This window comes from Populus trichocarpa, chromosome 1 (genome assembly GCF_000002775.5).
Source record: "Populus trichocarpa isolate Nisqually-1 chromosome 1, P.trichocarpa_v4.1, whole genome shotgun sequence".
Taxonomy (NCBI): Eukaryota; Viridiplantae; Streptophyta; class Magnoliopsida; order Malpighiales; family Salicaceae; genus Populus; species Populus trichocarpa.
Window position 1 is genome coordinate 21664914 of NC_037285.2, and position 20954 is coordinate 21685867.

The window sequence follows — 20954 nt, forward strand, 5'->3', positions numbered from 1 at the left end:
CGCTGGAAAATCACTAAGGTGTGTTTGTCAAACATGCTTTTAGCAAAAAATCATAGGCTTAAAAATTGTCTTAAGGCCGTATTTGGCAAACACGCCTTAAGAACAAATATAGTGTTTTTTCTTTTAAGAGTTTCATGTCAACCAATTATTTTCTTAGCATAAATATACTCAATCTAGGCTCATGGGCTGAGTTTCTTGATCTAAAGGCCCAAACCCACAAACATGACCCAAAACCAGAAAAGAAATAATGAAGATCAAAAGATGAGAAAACGTTCAAATTTACTAAAAAGCATAAAGAACACTCAGATGAAACTTAGAAACTAAGATTCAATATCAGACCATATTATATCAAATTGAAGACGCATAAACATGTAAAATCAAAAGTAAAACAAGATTTTAGGGCTGGATTATCATGACAAACAACCTAAAGTCAAAAGTATTTAATTTTATGCAAAATATAAAATGAAGAAATTGAAGATCAAATGACATGATTTAAGTGTTTTTAAGCCCTTAAGATCCTAGATTAATTATCAACAAGTTAAAATGCATGTGCAAGAGCCAACAATTGATCAAAAAGACATACAAAACATGACCTAAGACAATCTCCAACGAACGAATGTCAAACCCATAAAGCACAAAAACCTAGAAATGCCTAGTAGGGACTTTAAACCCAAAAAATACCTAAAACCCAAAAACAACAACTAAAGCTTAAACATACTCTAAACCCAGAAAATGCCTAAAAGCAAAATACAACAATCAAAGCTTAAACACGCCTAACACAATTTGCTTGAAACATTAAAACAACGAGAAACAACAATCAAGAGCAAAACAACAAGCAAAATCCATAATGACAGCAAGCAAAAATACCATTCTCTATACATAAACATTGTTCTACTGATTAAATTTATTGTCTTGAAGCTTAAACAACTTGCATACGACTTCAACAAACCCAACAAGCTATCCTAAAACAACTTAATCCATAACAATATTAAAACTTAACATAACTTGAACAAGACAAACTATTTTCAAAGCATGCTTAAACATCTCAAAACAAATATTCAATAGATTTTAAAACTAACAAATGACTTCAAATGATGCTTAACTATCATTTTGGGCAATAAATTAAAAGAAAAAATAGAAAGGAGAGAAGGGGTGTGTTAATTGAGCTCCACCCCCTCATCAAAGTTTGAAAGTTTATCCTGTAAAGAGAATGTGGTTTTCTCCTCTAGATTCTTTAATTCTTTCTTCTTGAATTTCAATTTCTTTTCGATCTAGATTCCACCTTTTCTTTCTCAACAAATCAATCTTTATAACTTTCCCTTCAATTCTATTTTAGGTGTCCTCTTAATTTATATGCATTTATTTTCTTTTTTTCTCTATATGATTTTCTCTTGGATTTCTCCCCTCTCTATGTGATTTCTTCTCCTTTTACAGCCCCAAAATGGCAGGTGGTTGTGAAATCACTTGTGGGTTTGAAAGTGGTTTTTCCAAAACTCAATCATAGGGGATTCCTTCCTCTGATATGCTAGGAGACCATTCTTTTCTCTTCTTCTTCTGTTTTCCCTCCCTTAGATGTTTAACAAACTCTTAGAACTTCTAGAATAGGTTGGGAACTTCATAGCTGAAACATTGCCGAAAATGAGTGATTGGGGGTGCACTTTCCATAAATTTATTATGGCAAATAGGAGATTATGGAAGCCAAATAAACCATATACCTCATAAAGGGGATGTATATCTAACATGAGGATCAAATCTCATCTAATTTAGTGCTTTAAAACTCCATATTCATTGATTGGAAGGTGAGCCATCGATCAGTTTGAAATTGTCAAATGCAAGGGAGGCTGATTAGGGACAAGATGTTGTTGAGTTCATTGAGCCAACATGTGATGAGGATAGCTGATCCATGTAGAGGAAATGTTTCCCAGCCAAGTGGTGGTGGTTGAAGCCTTTGAGGTGGTCGGAGATGTCACGTTTATTCGTTTGAATGTGGCAACTCGATTAGCCTTCTCGGCTGAAGAAGACAATAAAACAAGAACAAATGATGTGTCACTCGATTTCTTCATTAAAAACAAGTGACAAGTTGCCTGCTTAAACCCTAAAAATTAGGGTTTTCTAATTTGGAATTTGATAAATTTCAACTTGGTCCATGTTATCCTAATTTAAGCTCAAACATCCTTAACTGGGACAAAACTGATTAATTTTATGCAATTAAGCCCTGTCAAAAATCAATTGAAACCCCTCAAGTCTGATATCTTTTTCAAAGTAGTTCTTCTTTTTCAATTTGTTCTATTTACTCTCCAATTAAGCCTTAAACTTTGATTTTCTTCAATTTAATCCCTGGAAAAATTTGGTATAGTCCTCAATGTTACATGCTTTTTACAAACAGGTCTTTGGTCTTGAATTTCTTCATTTTAACCCTTAATTGACCTCTAAACTTTAATTTTCTTACAATTTCGCCTCTAATTTCATTCAATTATGCTTGTAAAAATTAAGTTTGGTTTTTCAAAATTGCAATCTTCTCAATTAAGCTCAAATTAAGCTTCCAAACTTAATTTTTCACCAATTAAATTCTTAATAAAATTAATTTGACTCATTAAAATTCTAATTAAGTCTTTTAATTTTGACCTAAATTAATTTATAAACTTAATTAATTCCCATGATTAAATCAAATTAGTCTACTAAAAATCTAATCAAGTCCCCGAACTTAGTTTTTATGAAAATTCATCTAATATTCATCTAACTTGTATTGTCTTTCACATTTAGATCTTTCAAAGGCTCATTTGAATTTCTAAAATGGCCATAGCTTCAGTTTGGTCACTCCATCTCTCATTTATGCGTGGATCCTTCTTCAGCTTGCTCTTGCCAACCAAGTCGCTTGTATTTTTATTTTTTCAGCTTTTTCTTTTTTTTTTTTTTTTTTTGTATTAAAAAAAGGAAAAATTTGAGGAACCCAAAATTAAGTCATGACAAATATAATACACACACATATGTATAATATATATCATTTAATATATATATATATATATACACACACATACTTCAAGCGTATGTGTGTTTATATTACTATTTTAATAATAATAATCGAATAATAGATACTCGAAACTCAGTAACTAGAATATAAATATCTAAATTTTTTAATCGATAAATAATAAATAATGTTTGAATATGAAAAACCCAAAATACCCATTAGCATCCCTGATTAACTTCTATCATATATCCAAAATTTTGCATCCCACTTGCAAATTAATACATTTTGCAAACCTTACATGTAAAAACCATCAAAATCATGTATTTAATTTTATTCACACCTTATATGAACCACCGAGATGCTCTTCTCGTCAACCATTGCTGACAAGTTAGTCGAGAAAAATTGATCAAACTTTTTTCCCAAGAAATGAGTCACAAAGTATGAAGATTATCATTGTTTTAGAAACATCTTTTCAAACAAAGGATAATAGCAAAGTAAAGATCTTCTTCTCGGCTAACACAATTATCAACATAAAAACTCAAGTGTTTTTGGATTATAGGGTTAACACCCAATCCTTTTTAGTAGTAATTAAAGGTATTTTGGGTATGAAATAATATCATATATTCAAACTTTTTGACAATCTTTATAATTTCATATATTCAAACTTTTTGACAATCTTTATAATTTCGTGTACCTCCTTGTAATTTATTCTTGTAAAAAAAATAACCTCCTCGTGACTTAATTGTTTTATGATTCAAAAAATCATAATTTCATTGGTGCATTCATATTGTAGTCTAATTTAGCTCGATGAATAGATAGAATATTTTGCACAAATAATCTAAAGATATTAATTTTTAATATTACTTCTTATAAAGCAAGAATAGCCTTAAAGATATTTTTAATTTATACATGATTTAAATATTGAAATTCATTCATGATTTAGTGAGTGTTTGTTTTTGCATTACAACCTATTTTTTTAAATTATTTATTACCTGAAAAAATATCAAATTGATATATTTTTAGATTTTTTTAGATGATTTTAATGTATTAATATTAAAATATAAAGTATAAAATAATTATCATTTTAATAACTTTTCATTCTAAAAACACTTTATACCACAATATCAAACACACAATCTACTCATTATCAACAACATTTCCCAGCACACTTAATTTATTCTCAATCAAGAAAAAAAGAAAAAATCAAGCATGTATGCACATCTCTATCTATAATATTAATTCAAATATTAAAGAAAATCAAGATAAGAGCAATCTTTTAGAATACTCGAAGCATCAAATCGTTGTTCAGGACTCAAGGACATTGGGAAATTAATTAAAAACTTGATTCTTAGATCACCTCTCTTTCCTATTTCTTTTGCAGTCGGCATGCCTTGGCCCTTGATGATCTTTACATATCCTGGATATAATACGATGTCGAACGATAAGCTCATTCTCTCACCTTCCAGCAATGGAACTGAAATGGCACAGCCTCCAAGAGCCTGTGCCAATGGGATCTCAGCTTTATAGACCAAGTTGTCATCTTCTCTTTCAAAAAACAAGTGTGGTTTTTCATCTATCAAGAAAATCAAGTCAGCTGGCTGATAGCCTGGTCTCTCGTCACCTTTTCCTTCGAATGTAATTCTTGTTCCTTTCTTCCATCCTGGCTTCACTGTTATGTTCACCATCTCTCCTTGCTGTTCAGTTATCCTGCCATGATATATATAGACACATATCATCATCATTTTATTATTATTTTTAGGTATTGAGGTAGCTTCTGTTTCTTTATTCAACCATGGAAAAAAAACTGTTTTGTTCTCAGATAGCTACTGATTTCTGCATTGAATTCCATACATCATTGCGTTTGGAATCTTAGTCTCATAGAAGTTGGAATAACATATATTTTTTTATTTTTAATATATATTTGATACTTTTTAATTAAAAATATATTAAAATAATATTTTTTTTATATAATTTTTTATTTTTAATATCAACATATAAAAACAATTCAAGAAACATTTATAAACATCAATTTAATATCTTTTCAAACACTTTTTTTTTTCTTCTTAAATCCATTTTTTTAAAACCACAACTAAGCACACACCAAAAACTACAACAATCACACACCAAGTGTCTATATCTTTATTTTGTTATTACCTGATGAGAAAATACATAATAGTAGTAAGACATATCGAACTTTTATTATCTAATGGCATAAAATCTTCTTCTCTCGCATTCATACAAGTTTTTCAACAGTGTCAAGCTATGCTCATATAATCATAGAGTGTTTGATTAAGACAAATCGAAGCTTACCCATTTATTATAACGTCTCTACTGGTCATAATTTGCTTGACACATCCATAGCACAACTCCTCTAGGGTGCACTCAAGCTTCTTTTCAGTTGGTGGAGGTTTTCTCAAAAGAGTAGATTGAGAGAAGATAATGGGGGATCTAGGGCTTATTCGACTCATACTTCTCTGCAAAAAGGGATTTTCTATGTCTGAACAACCTCGATGACTCTCGTTCCTTGGAGAGTTGTCTCTTGAACTTGCACTTTTTGGTAGAAAGGAAGGGCTTGTGCTAAGTGTAGAACTCTTTCTACTAAGACTTCTCAGAAGGATTGAAGGTCGATAAAAGAAACTCTCTTCCATGATCTTACGAGGACTTGAGCCTCCCGGCGATATTGATACTATAGGCTCGTCGCAACTTTTTAATTTTTCTTTGACTTTGTTCTCAGTAATAGCCTACATCAAGAAAGCAAGAAAAATAAAAGAAATTACATCATTCTTTTTTTCTTGAATTTATACACTGAATTTAAATTTTTTTTTTAAATATATGCAGTTGTGCACATACATACAATATTCAAATATATATATATATATATGAGATACCTTGAATGGTTCATTAATTTCTTGAAATTTGGCTTCAGCCTCGGCTTCAACTTTATTTGATGGGTTCCTATTAGGATTCCATTTCGTAACAAGCGACTTGTATACCCTATACATCTCTTTAGTGATTGCTCCTTAAGAATTCTGAGAATGAATCGTCGTTCTATGATTTTATTAAAAAAAAATATATATATATATCTTCTATACATTTGATAAGGAAATCATGCATTGCCAACACGCATAGATTGGTAACTAGACAAGGTTGCAAGAGTCCCTGAGAGAGAATGTCTTAGAAGAAGAAGAAGAAGAAGAAGAAGAAGAAGATGATGATGATGATGATGATGATGATGATGATGAAGAAAGATTTGAGGAATTTAAGGAATTTTAATAGGCAAAGAGAAATGTTTGGTAGGTGTAACAAACAAAAAAACTCGTGTAATATGCTTTAATTAGGCAAAATTTGTTTTCTTTTCATGATGGTAATTGGTTGGTTCTATTTTTTTCTGGTAAATGATAACAGGTTTCTTATTTTTTCTCCTTTTGGTTACAAAGAAGTAAGAGATCATGGATTCACTATACTGATAGAGTTCATTGTGGATTGGAACAAAAAGATATCCATTTTTTTATTTTCAAACAAAATCATCTGGCTAAATATTAAGGGCAAAATAGTCTTTTTCATATGGTTCATTTGTTACTATCATATTGATCAGGGACAAATAAGTCCTTTGACATTTTAGATGTATAATGAAATGACTTAAATACTCTTCAAAGAAAAAAAATCAAAATTCTGGTCCTGTGACTTTTCAGTCTTTTGACATTTTGATTGCATAGTGAAATGACTATGTTGCCCTTAAAAGGAAAAAATTAAAATTGATATCAAGAGACTTTTTTTGTATTTTCATCATGGTTTTTTAGTTATAATAAATTTCAATGAGGGGCAATTTGGTCTTTTCACAATATAAATATAATTAAAAAAATAAAAGCTAATGGGAGGTGTCGCACTCGATATTGCGACGACCTTTAAAAATTAAATTGTGAAAATAACAGATTTCTAACATGATGTTCTTAGATGAGAAAGGTCTTGTTTAAATAGTCACCACTTAATATTATGATTACTAAGAACCCTAACTGTTCAACATAGATTTTATGGTACGAGACTAGTTACGCGAAAGGAAAGATACTATCACCCCTTAAGCGTCCTACCTAAGGTAGGCTGCATTGCTGGTTTTGTCTTAAATTGCTAAGAGTTTTTTTTTTGTTTCATTTTAATGGTCTTACTATAATATTCATGATTCTGGTGTCAGTGAATAAATCCATAAAATTTAGATTAAAAGAAAAAGAAACTAATTTTTTTTTATTTTTTTAGAGAAAAAAAACTTGTATTGTATATCAGATTCACATTCCACAGTGAAGGCCCACAAATCAAATATACCCATAAATAAATCAATGAAGATCCCCAAATTTTTCCAGAATTTTCTGATATCTGAAAAGGGCTCGTTTGACCAGATATCAAAACAAAGAGGTGTGAAATAAAAGGGAAAGGCATAAGGGTGTGTTTTGCCAAACACACCCTTAACCAAAATCAAATTGGGCCAGCTGGGCCAGAGGCCCAACCTAAGCTATTCTTTTTTTGTTTGTTTTTGGGTTGGGTCCAGCTCAGCCCGTAAGGTAATTATAATTACCTTCGCACAATATTAGTTGAATTGAAGTTGCAAAGCCAAAGAATGCCATGCGATCGCCTCCAGATAATGAGGTGACCTACAGTTGTTATTGCAGGAGTAATGGTAACGGTCGGCAATGGCAGGGGCGTCCTTTTTTTTCTTCCTGGTCTGGTAAGATGAAGAGATGAATAGTTTTCTTTGAAACGTCGTCGTTTTTCAACTAAAATGGCTATTTTCAATTTGCCCCCCTAAGTTCTGACATTTAGCAATTATGCTCTTATTCATGGAAAATCTCTATTTTTTTTTTAATTTTACCCCTAGATCAATTGTAATTAAACCCTTGGATTTCAATGCCATTTACAAAACAATCCTTGATTTTCAATTTAATCAATTCATTTCTTAATTAGCTCTTCAACTTTTAATTCTTTCAAAATTGCTCTTGGAAAAATCAATTAACCCCTTATGGTATCACCTCTTATTCAATTTGGTCATTGAACTTTAATTTCTTGCAATTTTGACCCAAATCAGCCTCAAACTTTGGTATTTCTTCAATTAAGCTCTTGATTGCATTAATTAAATAAATCAAAGTTTAATTAAGTCCATGAACTTATCAATTCTTCTATTTTTTGACCTGACTCCCAAATTTATAATTTCATCCTTATTAGTTTTTAAACTTTCAATTTGTGTTGTCTTGACCCAATTTTCAAATTATTTTTCATTCATTCATTTTTTTTAATTGTTTTTCAAAAATAAAAAATTAGGTTATGACAATTACCTTCTCTTTATAATATTTACAATTCAAAGACGTTGGAAAATTTTGTTTTCTTTTGGCTTTGCACAATAAATTTATAAATAAAAGTAGAAATGGAAAATAACTTTTATTTCCTTCTAGAGTCTTGAAAACTTTGAAAGCAGTAGATTGTCAGATGACCTTCGCTGAGAGATGTTGAAACCGAGAAATTAGTCATATGAAAGGTGACCTACCTTATTAATGAAAAATAAAATACGAGGATTTTTCGGAAGTGGTCTAATTGTTCCAGGTGACCTGCCCTTTGGTGAAAAATATGAGGATTTTTTGAAAGTGATCTAATTGTTTCAGAGGACGTGCCTGCTGGTGATAAATACGAAGATATTTTTAAAGTGGTCTAATTGTTCCAGGCGACCTGCCCGTTGGTGAAAAATACAGAGATTTTTTTGAAAGTGGTCTAATTGTTCCAGGCGACCTGACCGCTAGTGAAAAATACACAGATTTTTTGGAAGTGGTCTAATTGTTCTAGGCGACCTGCTCGTTGGTGAAAAATACAGAGATTTTTTGGAAGTGGTCAAATTGTTTCAGGTGACTTGCCTATTGGTGAAAAATACAGAGATTTTTTGAAAGTGGCCTAATTGTTCCAGACGACCTGTCCATTGGTGAAAAATATGAAAGTTTTTAAACCTTAATCTCATTGTAATGGGCGACCTACCCAATGATGAAAGATATGAAGATTTTTTTTTAGATTGGTCTAATTCTTATGGGTGACCTACCTAGGTGAAAAACTCGAAGGTTATTTTTTCAACATTGATCTCATTGTAATTGATGACCTACCCATTGAAAAATACAAAGATTTTTTAGGTGGCCTAATTCTCATAGGTGGGCGGCCCAAGTGAAAAACTCAAAAGCTTTCATTGTGATGAGTGACTTTCTCAATTGAAAAATACAAAGATTTTTCAGGTGGCCTAATTCTCATGGGCGGCCTGCCAAGGTGAAAAAACTCGAAGGGTCTCATTATGATGAGTGACATTTCCAATTAAAAAATACGAAGATTTTTCAGGTGGCCTAATTCTCATGGGCGGCCTGCCAAGGTGAAAAAACTTAAAGGGTCTCATTGTGATGGGTGACTTTTCCAATTAAAAAATATAAAGATTTTTCAGGTGGCCTAATTCTCATGGGCGGCCTGCCCAAGTGAAAAATTTCAAAAGCGAAAAATTTTCAAAAAACGTTTTCAATTCTTGGCCATTTCGAGGTGGCCTTCCATTTGATGGATCTCGTCAGAGATTTCTTTTGCAAAATACATTGTTGAATATTTTCGAGTTAGATGATATGCATGCACCTTTACCTGATTTGAAATATAAGCTCCAATTTCTTCTCAACCTTCTTTATCGCTTGATTGGTGAGGTCTTGCTATTTCTGATTTGAGCCCTCTTGGTTGTTAGGCTTCTAGCCCACTTGAGTTGACCTATGTAGGTCTTTTTCAGAATATTTCTAATTTTAACCCAGCTCAACCTTTATGGTGCCCATTGTGACCCATTTACTTGCTGGAAATTCTCTATCTTGTTGATCAATTTGAGAATATCATTCATTAATTCCTTGTCTAACTTCTAACAACATTCGGTGTTACTTACTGAAAAGACCAAGCTATCTTTTGTAAGTAAGAATGCCCCCTTGTCTCATTGTAGGAAATGTTCCTTTCCACTTTTTTCGTTACCCGAAAAGATCAAATCCCTTTCTAAGCACAATATTGTTTCCTTGTATAGGTCATCGCCTCTAAGTGTGCTTTGTCAGTGCTTAGACAAATAATAGTTTTGAGTAACCCTTCTTCCCTTTCTCCTTTTTAGTTTTGGTGAAGGAATCTTTGTCTAAAATGAATTTTGAAATCTTGATCTTGCATTTAAAAAAAAAAATTGTTTTGATGTGAGTTTAAAATACTTTGCTTTTGAAATCTTGCAACTCCCTGATTTTTTTTGTTGGGAAACGAGATTATTTGTTGTTGTGTCGACGATATTGCCATTGGTGAAGGTACATCATGATGTGACCTTCTGCTTTTGTGGGTTCCAAAGCGGAGGGCTCGAGAAAAAGCTCAATGTTTTGTTTGAGAGAAATTTATCTTTTTTTTAACACTCATTTTATCAACATGAATAAAAAATGAGTAGCTTGTTCTTGATGTCATGACTCTGATGAAAAAGTACTATTTGGAGTTTGAGAGCATCGTTTATTATTCCAAGTTTCTTGCTTGCTTGGTGGTCAAGGTTTTTTTTTTTTTTTTGTGCGTGTGGGTTGCTCATCAATGGCTGAGAGAGGGGAAGCGGGGACGATGACACAGTTGCCAAAAAAATAAGGTTAGGTTTTTTTGGTGTTGTGGGTCACTCTTAGGTTTTCTTGTAATGCCTCCCCTTGATGTACTGGGATCTGTATTTATAATACAACAATCTCATAGCATATGAGAAACAAAGTTCCAATCAAACTCATTCTCTTTTTAAAATTTAAATTTGATTAGAATTTAAAACTAAATTTGAAAATGGATAACTATTATTATCTTGAGGATCTTTTCAAAATTGAAGATTAGGAGAGAATGACAAAAATATATTAGAGTCTCTAGTTTTCCCATAAGTTGACAAATCACATTTTAATCGAAATCAATCCCTGATTTTTTAATTTCAAATTTTAATCCCCTTAAAATTAAATTAAAACCAAATGGGTCAAAATTGGGGTGTAACAAAATCAATTAAAAAAAGACAAAAAAATGAGCCGACTCAAACTGGGCCAACCTGCCAAACCCGTGACCCAAGTAATGAGATTGCGCTGACCTCACAAAAAACCATCTGAAAAAAAATATAAAGCCTAATTTCAAATAAATCAAATGTTGAAGGAACAAATTGGGAAAAATTCGACAAAAAAAGGATAAAAAAACCTGAGTTAAGCAACTAAACCCACAACCCGGGTAATGAGACCATAATAAACGAAGCCAATGTTGAAGTATGAAATTAAAAAGAAAAAAAAAATGACCTGAATCAATCAGGACTAACTCGTCAAACCCGTGATCCAGGTAATGAGATCATGATCATCTCATAGAAAGTAAATCGATAAAAACTATGAAGCCTAATTCTAGATCAACCTAATATTGAATGATGAAATTGAGGAAAAAATTCAACTAAAAAAGACATAAAAAAAGAAGACCGGTGTCAACTTGAGCTTACATCTCATACTTGCGACCCGGATCATGAGATGAGGATGACCGCATCGAAAAAAATAACGAAGCTTAATCCTCAACAATCCAATGCTGAAGGATGAAAATAAAAAAAATCAATTTAAAATAATAATTAAAAAAACAATTAAAAAAATAAGAAACAAAATTAACATAAAAAATTAAGAAAATGATGTAAAATCCTCAAGCCAATCCGAGTTAGCATGTCAATGTGTGACCTAGGTCGTGAGGCCAAGATATCATCATAAAAAGCAAAAAAAAAAAAAATGTTTGATCTTTAATACATGATCCAGTGTTGAACGATGAAATGAAAAAATAAAATCAGTGTAAAAAAGACAAAGAAAAGATCTATTTCGATCCAGGTTAAAATTTCATACATGTGACCCGTGTCATGAGACTAAGATCTCTTCCAAAAATTAAAAATAAAAGATCTCAATTCTAAATAAATCAAATATTGAAGTATGTAATTGAAAAAAAAGAAAGTCAATTTCAAAAAAGGAACCGAGAAAAAAATAATTAAAAAATAAAGGTCAAATATTACATAAAAAATAAATTAAATCAAATAATAAGGGATAAAATTGAGAACAATTTGTTTTTTTTAAATAAGGACCATATTTGATATAAAAATCAAATAGAACAAAATTTGAAGAACTGAAATTAAAAAAGAAATTAATTAAAAAATTTGAAAACAAATAAAGAAAAATAAAAAAAATAAGGAAATTGTTTCAGCTTGTAGTCAAATTGTAACTCACCTTCAGTTCTATGCACAGTGCTTTCAAGTTTCAGAATGGTTGTTTTTTTGTCGATCATTCACTTGTTTTGTTAAACAATGCCCCTCTACAGTAAGAAGTGGCAATGTTCCAAGTCCTACCTTTGTGCTTTTAATTCAATATGTGTGTGTGCCTGCGAGCTCGAGCACAATTTTGTGAGATGTTGGATCGAATTTAATGTGTTTGAAGTTGTGGTTTTTTATTTATTTATTTATTTACTGTTATATTTTTAAAAAATAAATTTAAAAAAAATATAAATTATAGTTTTTTTAAAAAAGATTTTAAACAAGAGTTTAGGGCAAATTATGGTATGTTAATTAAACAAACATAAAAAGTAAACCCTAATCCTATTAATCTTTACTACCAACTAAGGTTGTTAAAAACATATTTTTAACACGACACGAAATATATAATATAAACTTGGATCGTAAACTCGAATTGTAAAATCATAAAATCATAAATAAAATATTTTAACTAATTATATATTGACAATTTCAATCAAATAGTAAATAATAATATAACACAATTAAAATAAAAGTGAAATAAATAATATAAAAGTCCAAATATTTTAAAATACATAATTCAAATAAAAATTCATACAAAGTTTAAATAACTTAAAAATACAATACAATACAATACAATTATGTCTATAGAATTTCATGAACTAAAAATTAACAAACTTAAAACAAATAATATGTTGGCATGTCATGTAAACTAAAACCATTCTCATTGTCTTTATCTTTAGAATCAATTACTCAATCTTCTTTACAGAGATTTGCTCAACCAATCTTGTCATTTACAACATATGCGAAACTTATGGAAAGAATTCACAACAATTATTTTCAAGTAAAGCTTTTGAAAGAGAATTTTGGATTCAATACATGCACCAACAAGGATGTATAATGCATAGAGTTGGACAAAATAATAATAAAAAAAACATACACATTTATGGTTAAATTCTACAAAATCTTTACATTATTATTAAATCATCAATAAAACATACATCTAACAACTAGAATAAAAAGTATGAAAGCAAAACCTAAAACATGTTAGCTTTCATAATTTTTTTATCAAATTAACCATCTATAGCATGGCTAAAACTTCCAGAGCTCTGTTGATTATGCAAGAATTCTGTTGTTTACGAGGCCTCTTTATTGCCTGTTTCTGGGCTTTGATGGTTGCCACTAATTTGAATGGATTGACCTCAAAGCTCCCTTTCCGTACTGATATATCTTAATCAATATTCAATTTAATTTAATTTTTTTCAAAAATGCATTCAAATCTTGCAAAATCTCATCTTTCTCTCCAATTCTCTCATTTTTCTATATATAATAAAATAAAATAATGCAAACTTTAAGAAAGCATCATAAAATTAACTTTCATGGAAAATTCAAAAGGTGGAAAGTTTATCTAGCATATTCAAGTTTTTCCTGTATTGATTGACACAGGATACATTCTGATGTTGCACAAAGTTATTTTCTTGGAGGTAAGATAATCTTTAACTCTTAAATAACATATTACATTTTTCTCAAGATTCATGTCGCATGTGTGCAGCGTCGCGACGATCGTCCCCTATTCTCAGATATGTGTATCTATATGGCAAATGTGGGAGACAAGTAATTCTTGTCTTTTATCAGTGGAAAATGAAATGGGAGTCGCCACCTAGTATTTTGGTTACTAGGAACCCTAACTAGTCTCAAAGATCGAGTACGGGTACTAGTTGCCTAAAAGGAATGTATTAACACCCCAAATACGTCCTACCTAAGGTAAGCTACATTGTTTGATTGTCTGATATATGCTAAGGTCTTGTTGTGGTTTTTTAATTGTTGGTATGTCTACAGTTTTAAGAAAAGTTTTCTTTGGTAAGGAGATTCTTATCTCATAGGGTAAAACCTAACTATTCTATGTCAACTGAAAAAAACTAATTTTAATATTAGGAGTACGTCTTATGTGTAAGTTCGTAATCCTAGACATTAAAAGAAACAAAATAATTTTTTTTGGATTTGTTTAAATATTGGCCAAGTTCTCGTGACTTTAATAAACTGGTCATTAAAGCCAAAATGTATGCTAAAACATACTTTTTGAAGTTTTCTTCGTTGTATGAAAATACAATATGATTTTTTTTAGCTTTAAGAGACTTGGCCGTATGCGTAAAAACAATTTTTTTTTTCAATGTTTTGATGAAAACCGGGTATTTTAATATCAGATTTGTTTCTTTACGGTGTAAAAATACAAACCAATATTAAGCAAAATTTAATAGAAAAATATGCGGAAAAATTATAAGTTTTTTCCAAAAGAATTTGTTTTCCTTTTTTTTTCCAGAATTGGACCGGACCTGGCCCAACCATTTTGGGCTGGGCCGGCGTTGCCGGCCTATTAAACAGTGGGTCTCTCCACTGTTCACATGCAACATGAATAATGGAGAACGAAGATGCAGAAGAAGGAGGAGGAGGAGGAGGAGGGGGAAGCTGACCTGCGGCTGCTCACGGTGCTGCTGGTGGCGGTGGCTGGGAAGCCCGGTGGCAGCTCTGTGAGCTTCTTCTTCTTCCATGCAGAGACGCCAATCCTTGTGTCCTCTCCTTTTTTTCCCCCTCTCATTTCTCTCGTTTCTATCTCTGTTTTTCTCCTATCTTCTTTCTCTCTATTCCCCCCCGTTTTTTTTTCTTTTTCTCCCCTGTTTTTTTTCTTTTTCTCCCTCTCTGTTTTTTTCTTTTTCTCTCTGCTGCCCACCTCCCTTTCTACTCTCTCTTCCCCTGTATTTATAGGCAAATACATGGGGAGAGAGGCCTACTACCCCTGTCCAGTAATGGACAGGGGTAGGGTGGCGGGGGTGGCCAATGTGTAGCCGCCCTAGGACCGCCCAAGGGGCACGTTCCCTATGTTTTTTTACCTTGTGGTAGGCCACATGTCAGAACTTAGGCAATCAGGGACTCTTTGTCTGCGTCTTTTAGAGGCTTTTGAAGAAAGTGGGAGAGGAGAAAAACAGGGGAATGAAATCTTCTTCTTCCCTTGCCTCGCCCGTCCAGGGGAAGAAGAAGACCCACAGTGCTGTTCAAAATGACACCATTTTAGGCTTTTCCTTTTTTTTTAATAGTGGAACGACGTTGTTTTGGACAAAACACGTCGTTTCATTTAAAAGAAAATGACGCCAAAAACGTGTCAAAGTCTAAATCAATCCTTAATTTATGATTTGTTCAATCAAATCCTAAATTGCAATTTTGATTTTAAAAAAATCAAATGCATCCCTACCAAATTCAATTGTCGACCCTGAAGTTGGCCGCCTTTTTCACTTTAGTCCTTTGTCTCTGATTTATGCAATTTGACCCTCAATTGATCAAAAAACTTTCAATTTCTTCAATTTGGCCCCTGATTCCGTCAATTACAGTCCCTCCATTTATGCGTGTTTTTTTATTTTGGTTCTTGCTTTCAGATTTCTTCAATTAAGTCCCTAATTGGCTATCAAACTTCAATATTTATGCAATTAAGCCCCTGGTTTGCCAAATCAACTCTAAAAAAGTATAATTTGACCCCAGAACTTTAATTTCTTCCAATTAAAGCCCAAAATTGACTTCAAAATCATTTTTTCTTGCAATCAAACCCTTCATAAATTCAATTAAACCTTCAATAAAATTTAATTGAGTCCATAAACATCTGATTTTGGATTTTCTTCCTCAAATTGAATTTTCTTTGTAAACAGGGCTCTCATTAGTCAACGATATACTATCAAATTTCGATCTTTGTATTTTTGAACCTCCTTAACCAAATTCTAGCCATTTTCCGGGCGCTCTGGCATTCTTTTCTCACCACTATTATTTTTTGGATTTTTTTTGTTTTTAGCTCGAATATTTTTTTGGAAAAGAAAAAAAGTGAATTTGGGGAATATCTCAAAAATGGGTTATGACAATTCATGTCATGAAACATTTCAATAAATAGTTTTTTTTCCCGTGCATAGAAAAAGAAAAAAATGATGAAAGATACATTAAATAAGTAAGCAATAAGTACAATTAATTCCAACGCTCAACAAAGTTAACAAATGAAAACAAGAAAAAAATGTGTTTTCCAGATTTTCAACACCAGGAAGATTTCCTCTTTTCACAAAATTAACAACAAGTTCAAGATTATTTAACTACCAAACCACCAAAAACTAATATAAGATTGATGGCCCTCTTCCATATAATAAAACATGACAGAAAGGAGAGAATCCAGCAAGCAAACTTGGCCGCTAACGAAAGGCACAATTATTGTTTCATTTACAGTGGCACAATTAAGCAAAACCTGTCCTCTCCTATTGATTGCATAGAAGCCACCTACTGAAGAAGCATCAGTCGTAAAAAAATATAAGGTCTGGACTGATTTAGTTTCTATAAACAACTGGGTCAGAATATGGAGAGTAGAGAGTGGAGAGTGGAGGCAATCATAGGCAAACAAACTAAAAAAGAGAGGGTTTTTTTGAGAGAGAGAGAGAGAGTGAAAGTTGTGGAACTAGCTGCTGGTGTTAGCCTGCTAGGGTTGAGAATTTGAGATTTGAGAAAGGGGAAATGGGAGACTGGGACTGGGAAGTGACGGGACTCAGGGAGTCAATTAATTTTTGTACTTTATCAAACTCGTAAAATGAATCCAATTTTACTGAGCTTGATCAAGTTTGCTAGTTTTCGAGTTTTTAACCCAATTTTATATGTTATATACATGTTGACTCATAAAATCATATGATTTTAAGAGTCAACTCGTGATTTTGATAACAATGCTCCCCACCATAAATCATAATCTAAGTTCCTAACTAAAGATTGTCCTTTCTCTCTAGTAAGAAGGTCTCCATTTAAAATAACATATGAATTCTTGTTTCTCTGTTTTAATTATTGACATGAAAAGCATGCCAATTGTGAATATGAATATGATAATTATAGTTTGTACGCATTTTTGGGTTGTTTCTGCGTTAAAGTAGTGATTATCAAAGCGAAAGTAAATGACAATGATTATGTTAACTTATGTTAATCATCTTATTTATGTAATACCATACTTATAAATTTTATCAGGTATTCATGATGCTAACTTATGTTGACAACAAATCAAGTTCCTCTCATAACAACGATGTCGGCCGAAGACTATGAAGGATCAAGTATTTGATGTACCAAGTGTTATACAACACAAATCTAGATTAACCATTTAACAAGCAAGGTATTTGAAAATTAATAAGATAAAAATGATAAGACATGTTAAAGCAAGTTGTTTAGGATATAAGTATTAAAGTCCATATTGAGTTTATATTATACTTATCCTAACACCATTAGTGAAACCTTTTCACCTTGACATAATTAACTTAGCTAGACATTATGAAGAAGAAAAACATAAATAAACAATATAAGAACATAAACATGATATAAGTTAACTAAGTATAGTAAAGGAAATGAAAAGCATGAACAAGAGATTAATGAAAGCAAAACTTAAGCATTACAAAAATATAAAGAGAGAGAACAAGAACATGATCTTGATCTAAAAAACAAGATGTCTAAATAGGCAAATGCCTCCTTTTATAAGCTAAAATTTGGAGCACTACAGCTCGAGATATGTCTAAAATATTGAGTAGTGCTGCTGGTGGACGTGGTGGATAGCCCTCAAGCTATTGTCTGGATGAAATGTCATTGCTACCATCAGAATTTGAGCAGGTCTGCTCATTAAAGTTGTTAGCAATTGTCTTTTACTTCCACCCACCAAATTTCACGTCATTTGGCCTTCTAGAACTCCAGCTATGGGTAAATTTCTGAGCAGTGTTTGGGTTGGATTGTAGAACATATTCTGACTTCTATTTTGTGGCCAAACTTTGAATTTGAAAACAGCAGATTTATGTCTTACACTATTCATGAACATTGTAGGCCTATTTCTTAGCTTTTTATCCATATATATCAAACTTAAATCCAAGATCTACAGCTCCAGATATGATCTAATAACTGAACAATGTTCCAATTTGAATTGAATCGGTATCTCCTTTCTAAGCTTAGCCTTTTCTTTGTCCTTTCACTTTCAATAGTTAATCACATCAATCAATACTTTGAATTGTGAGATATGCCTACATTTAAAATGAGCATTTACCATAAATTAAAGCTATCTTATATTATCAGACCTGTTATTATAAAACATACTCTAGTTAAGGAGTTATTGATACTTCAAGTGCAAAATGATGATATAAAACCTTGATAAAAATACACTTTTAAATACTAATCACACCCCCCAACCAGCTTATTACTAGTCCCTAGTAATCAAAGCGTTAAAATAGAAAAACAATTTGCAAGTTCCACAAAGCAAGACATTCATCATTCAACTTCCATTAATCTATCCAAGTAAACAAACTCTCATTAAATTTATATATATATGCTCAATACCTCTTAAACAAAATATTAATAAACCTTCTTTTTTATGTGCTCAATGTATGAAAACATAGATGATGAGGCTTTTATTGGAAGAAAACAATATTCTACTCTAATGTTTAAGGTTAACTTTCTTGGGTTGAGGTTATTATCTTACTTTTCTCTCTCTCTCTCTCTCTCTCTCTCTCTCTTTTCTATATATATACATATAACTTAAAACACAATGTATCTTTATCCCATGTAATGAGCTTTCGGCTAATGACTCCCAGACCAGTTGGTCCTAGGGCATTAGGTGTTGAGACACCCCTTCAAGCTTAATAACTCAGGTTGCAGATACTGATACGTAGATAATGCAATATTTGATTCCCTTAAGCTTTTCTCCTCAACTCATGTAACAAGCGTTGGGCCAATAGCTCCCAAGTCAGTTGACTTTAGGGTATTAGGTGTTAAAACACCCCTTCAGACTTAATTGCTTAGGTTAGGGAGGCTAAGAAACCAAACTTATCTACGTTTTTATTTATTTATTTAATTACATTTATTATCATATTTTTTTTTGCAAATTATATACTATCCCTTTACTTTAGTTGTTACCTTTAACAAAAGAACATAAATAATGTAATAATCCAATATGCAACCCATAATCATATGTTAAAGTGTGTGTGTGAAAATGAAGGTTTAAGAATACTTGTTAAATGAGTATATGAGCAGAATCAATTGATAATAATACGAGAGTTTGTAAACCTGAATATTTCAAGAAGTATTCTGATAGACCTTGTTAAGAATGTTTACTAAGATGCGTCTCAAGAGTCGCTTTAACAAAAGAACTCCTTGACTCTGCCATCATAGTAACAATAGTTTTGCAAATAGAAAACACAGTTAGTTAAAATTTTTTTTAATATCAACTGCTATCATTTCCCCCCAACCAAAATATACATTGTCCTCAATGTTCTAAGGTAGAAAGATAGAGTATAGAAGACATCACCTGAAACAACGAACACTGACAAACCTGAAACACACTTAAACAAATATAAGAAATAACAAAACAAAATAATATGCTATTAATAAAACCAAAAGACACAAGGTTTCACAAACAAAGGCTCAAATCCAATCTAAGCTTTTTACGACTTTCCTTAGTTGACCAATTTATGCGACTCATGAAGGGATCAATTACAGGGATGGAATATTGTAGTTGGTCAATCAATTGTTCAGCAGTAGCAACAGAGATTATGATTTGTCGTGCCGAAGATGTTAGAAATTCCTGTTCCACAGTTTGATCAAGAAAAGACAATAATTTATCATAAAAACCATTAACACTTAACAATCCTATAGGTTTATGGTGAATGTGCAGTTGGGCCCAAGAGGAAATATGAAAGATCTCTTCCAATGTGCCCAAACCACTTGGTAAGGCAATGAAGACATCAGCGTGTTTAAACATTGTATTCAGTCGTTCAGACATTGTGGAGACCTGTAGTTCCTCTCCAATTGTTTTTCCAAGGAGGTCCTTTTTTGCTAAAACTTTGGAGACGACCCCCAAAACTTGACTGCCTCCTAAAAATACAGCTATTGACACACCCCCCATTAACCTAAGGCTGCCTCCTCCATACACTAAATGAATCTTTCTCTCAGCTAATACTTGACCAAGATGATTTGCTGATTCTAAAAACTCTTTTTCTTTCCTAGGACTGGATCCACTGAAAACAAAAATATTTTTTATTTAATGACTTGAGGAACCTGCCATTTCTACACACTTCGATATCTGTTGAATGTGTGGGTTGAGTAGAAATAAAGGGAAGGATGAGAAGATTTTATAGATGAGAAATTAAAAATGCAATCATACCACCTATATATAGGCCAGTTGGAGTCTCTCTCTCTCTCTCTTTCTCTTTTATTTTTTATTTAAATATAACATGTGTATGTACAAGCAGTTGTGATTGTGGCTCACATCTTCCCCTTGGTTTTACGTCCAAGAATGGCTTAAACGCCCTCTATGGGTCGGGGATTTGCTTCCCATCTAGTTTTCTTAAAAACTGGCAAACAAGGTCTTTTTTAGTCAGATTCCCAAGACTATGGCGAGCATGTTCTTTATGGAATTATGACCATAAATCATGAATTGCACGATGCACATCTCCACTAGGGTGCGTCTCAAGAGTCAATAGAAGATTATCTAAAGACCCCTTACTTAGGCCATCCTTAATGAATTGTATTTTATCTTCACGATTTACAGGTACCATTCCTAAAGAACGACATTTTGCATTACAAGTCCATCTAGCACATCTGTGACAGACTTTCAGTCATTTTGCACGACGTTTCTTTGCAAAAGTGTTTTTACCTGTTCCAGGTATGTAT

General features: G+C 32.1%; 2 protein-coding genes across 2 annotated transcripts; both read right to left on the bottom strand.

Annotated features, from left to right (window-relative positions):
- Nucleotides 1–1868: 1868 nt before the first annotated feature.
- On the bottom strand, nucleotides 1869–4653 carry LOC7473004 (uncharacterized). Its single transcript, XM_002298132.4, has 2 exons — nucleotides 4326–4653; nucleotides 1869–2011 (listed from the first exon to the last, which is right to left on the bottom strand). Exons 1-2 carry the CDS (start codon nucleotides 4651–4653, stop codon nucleotides 1869–1871), a joined length of 471 nt encoding a protein of 156 aa, XP_002298168.3.
- Nucleotides 4654–5185: 532 nt separating this feature from the next.
- Nucleotides 5186–6168, bottom strand: LOC127904917 (uncharacterized). The gene is made up of 2 exons (XM_052450073.1): nucleotides 5857–6168; nucleotides 5186–5709 (listed from the first exon to the last, which is right to left on the bottom strand). The coding sequence occupies exons 1-2, from the start codon at nucleotides 5968–5970 to the stop codon at nucleotides 5275–5277; spliced, it is 549 nt and encodes a 182-aa protein (XP_052306033.1). The 5' UTR covers nucleotides 5971–6168; the 3' UTR covers nucleotides 5186–5274.
- Between the last annotated feature and the right edge of the window lie 14786 nt (nucleotides 6169–20954).

Excerpts from the sequence above, each read along its gene's own strand:
- LOC7473004 (XM_002298132.4), bottom strand. The coding sequence starts at position 4,653 with ATGGTGAACATAACAGTGAAGCCAGGATGGAAGAAAGGAACAAGAATT. Across the intron at positions 2,012-4,325 it reads AAAAGAAATAGGAAAGAGAG|CCGAGAAGGCTAATCGAGTT; the intron begins GTGATCTAAGAA and ends TGTCTTCTTCAG.
- LOC127904917 (XM_052450073.1), bottom strand. The coding sequence starts at position 5,970 with ATGTATAGGGTATACAAGTCGCTTGTTACGAAATGGAATCCTAATAGG. Across the intron at positions 5,710-5,856 it reads AAATTAATGAACCATTCAAG|GCTATTACTGAGAACAAAGT; the intron begins GTATCTCATATA and ends TTCTTGATGTAG.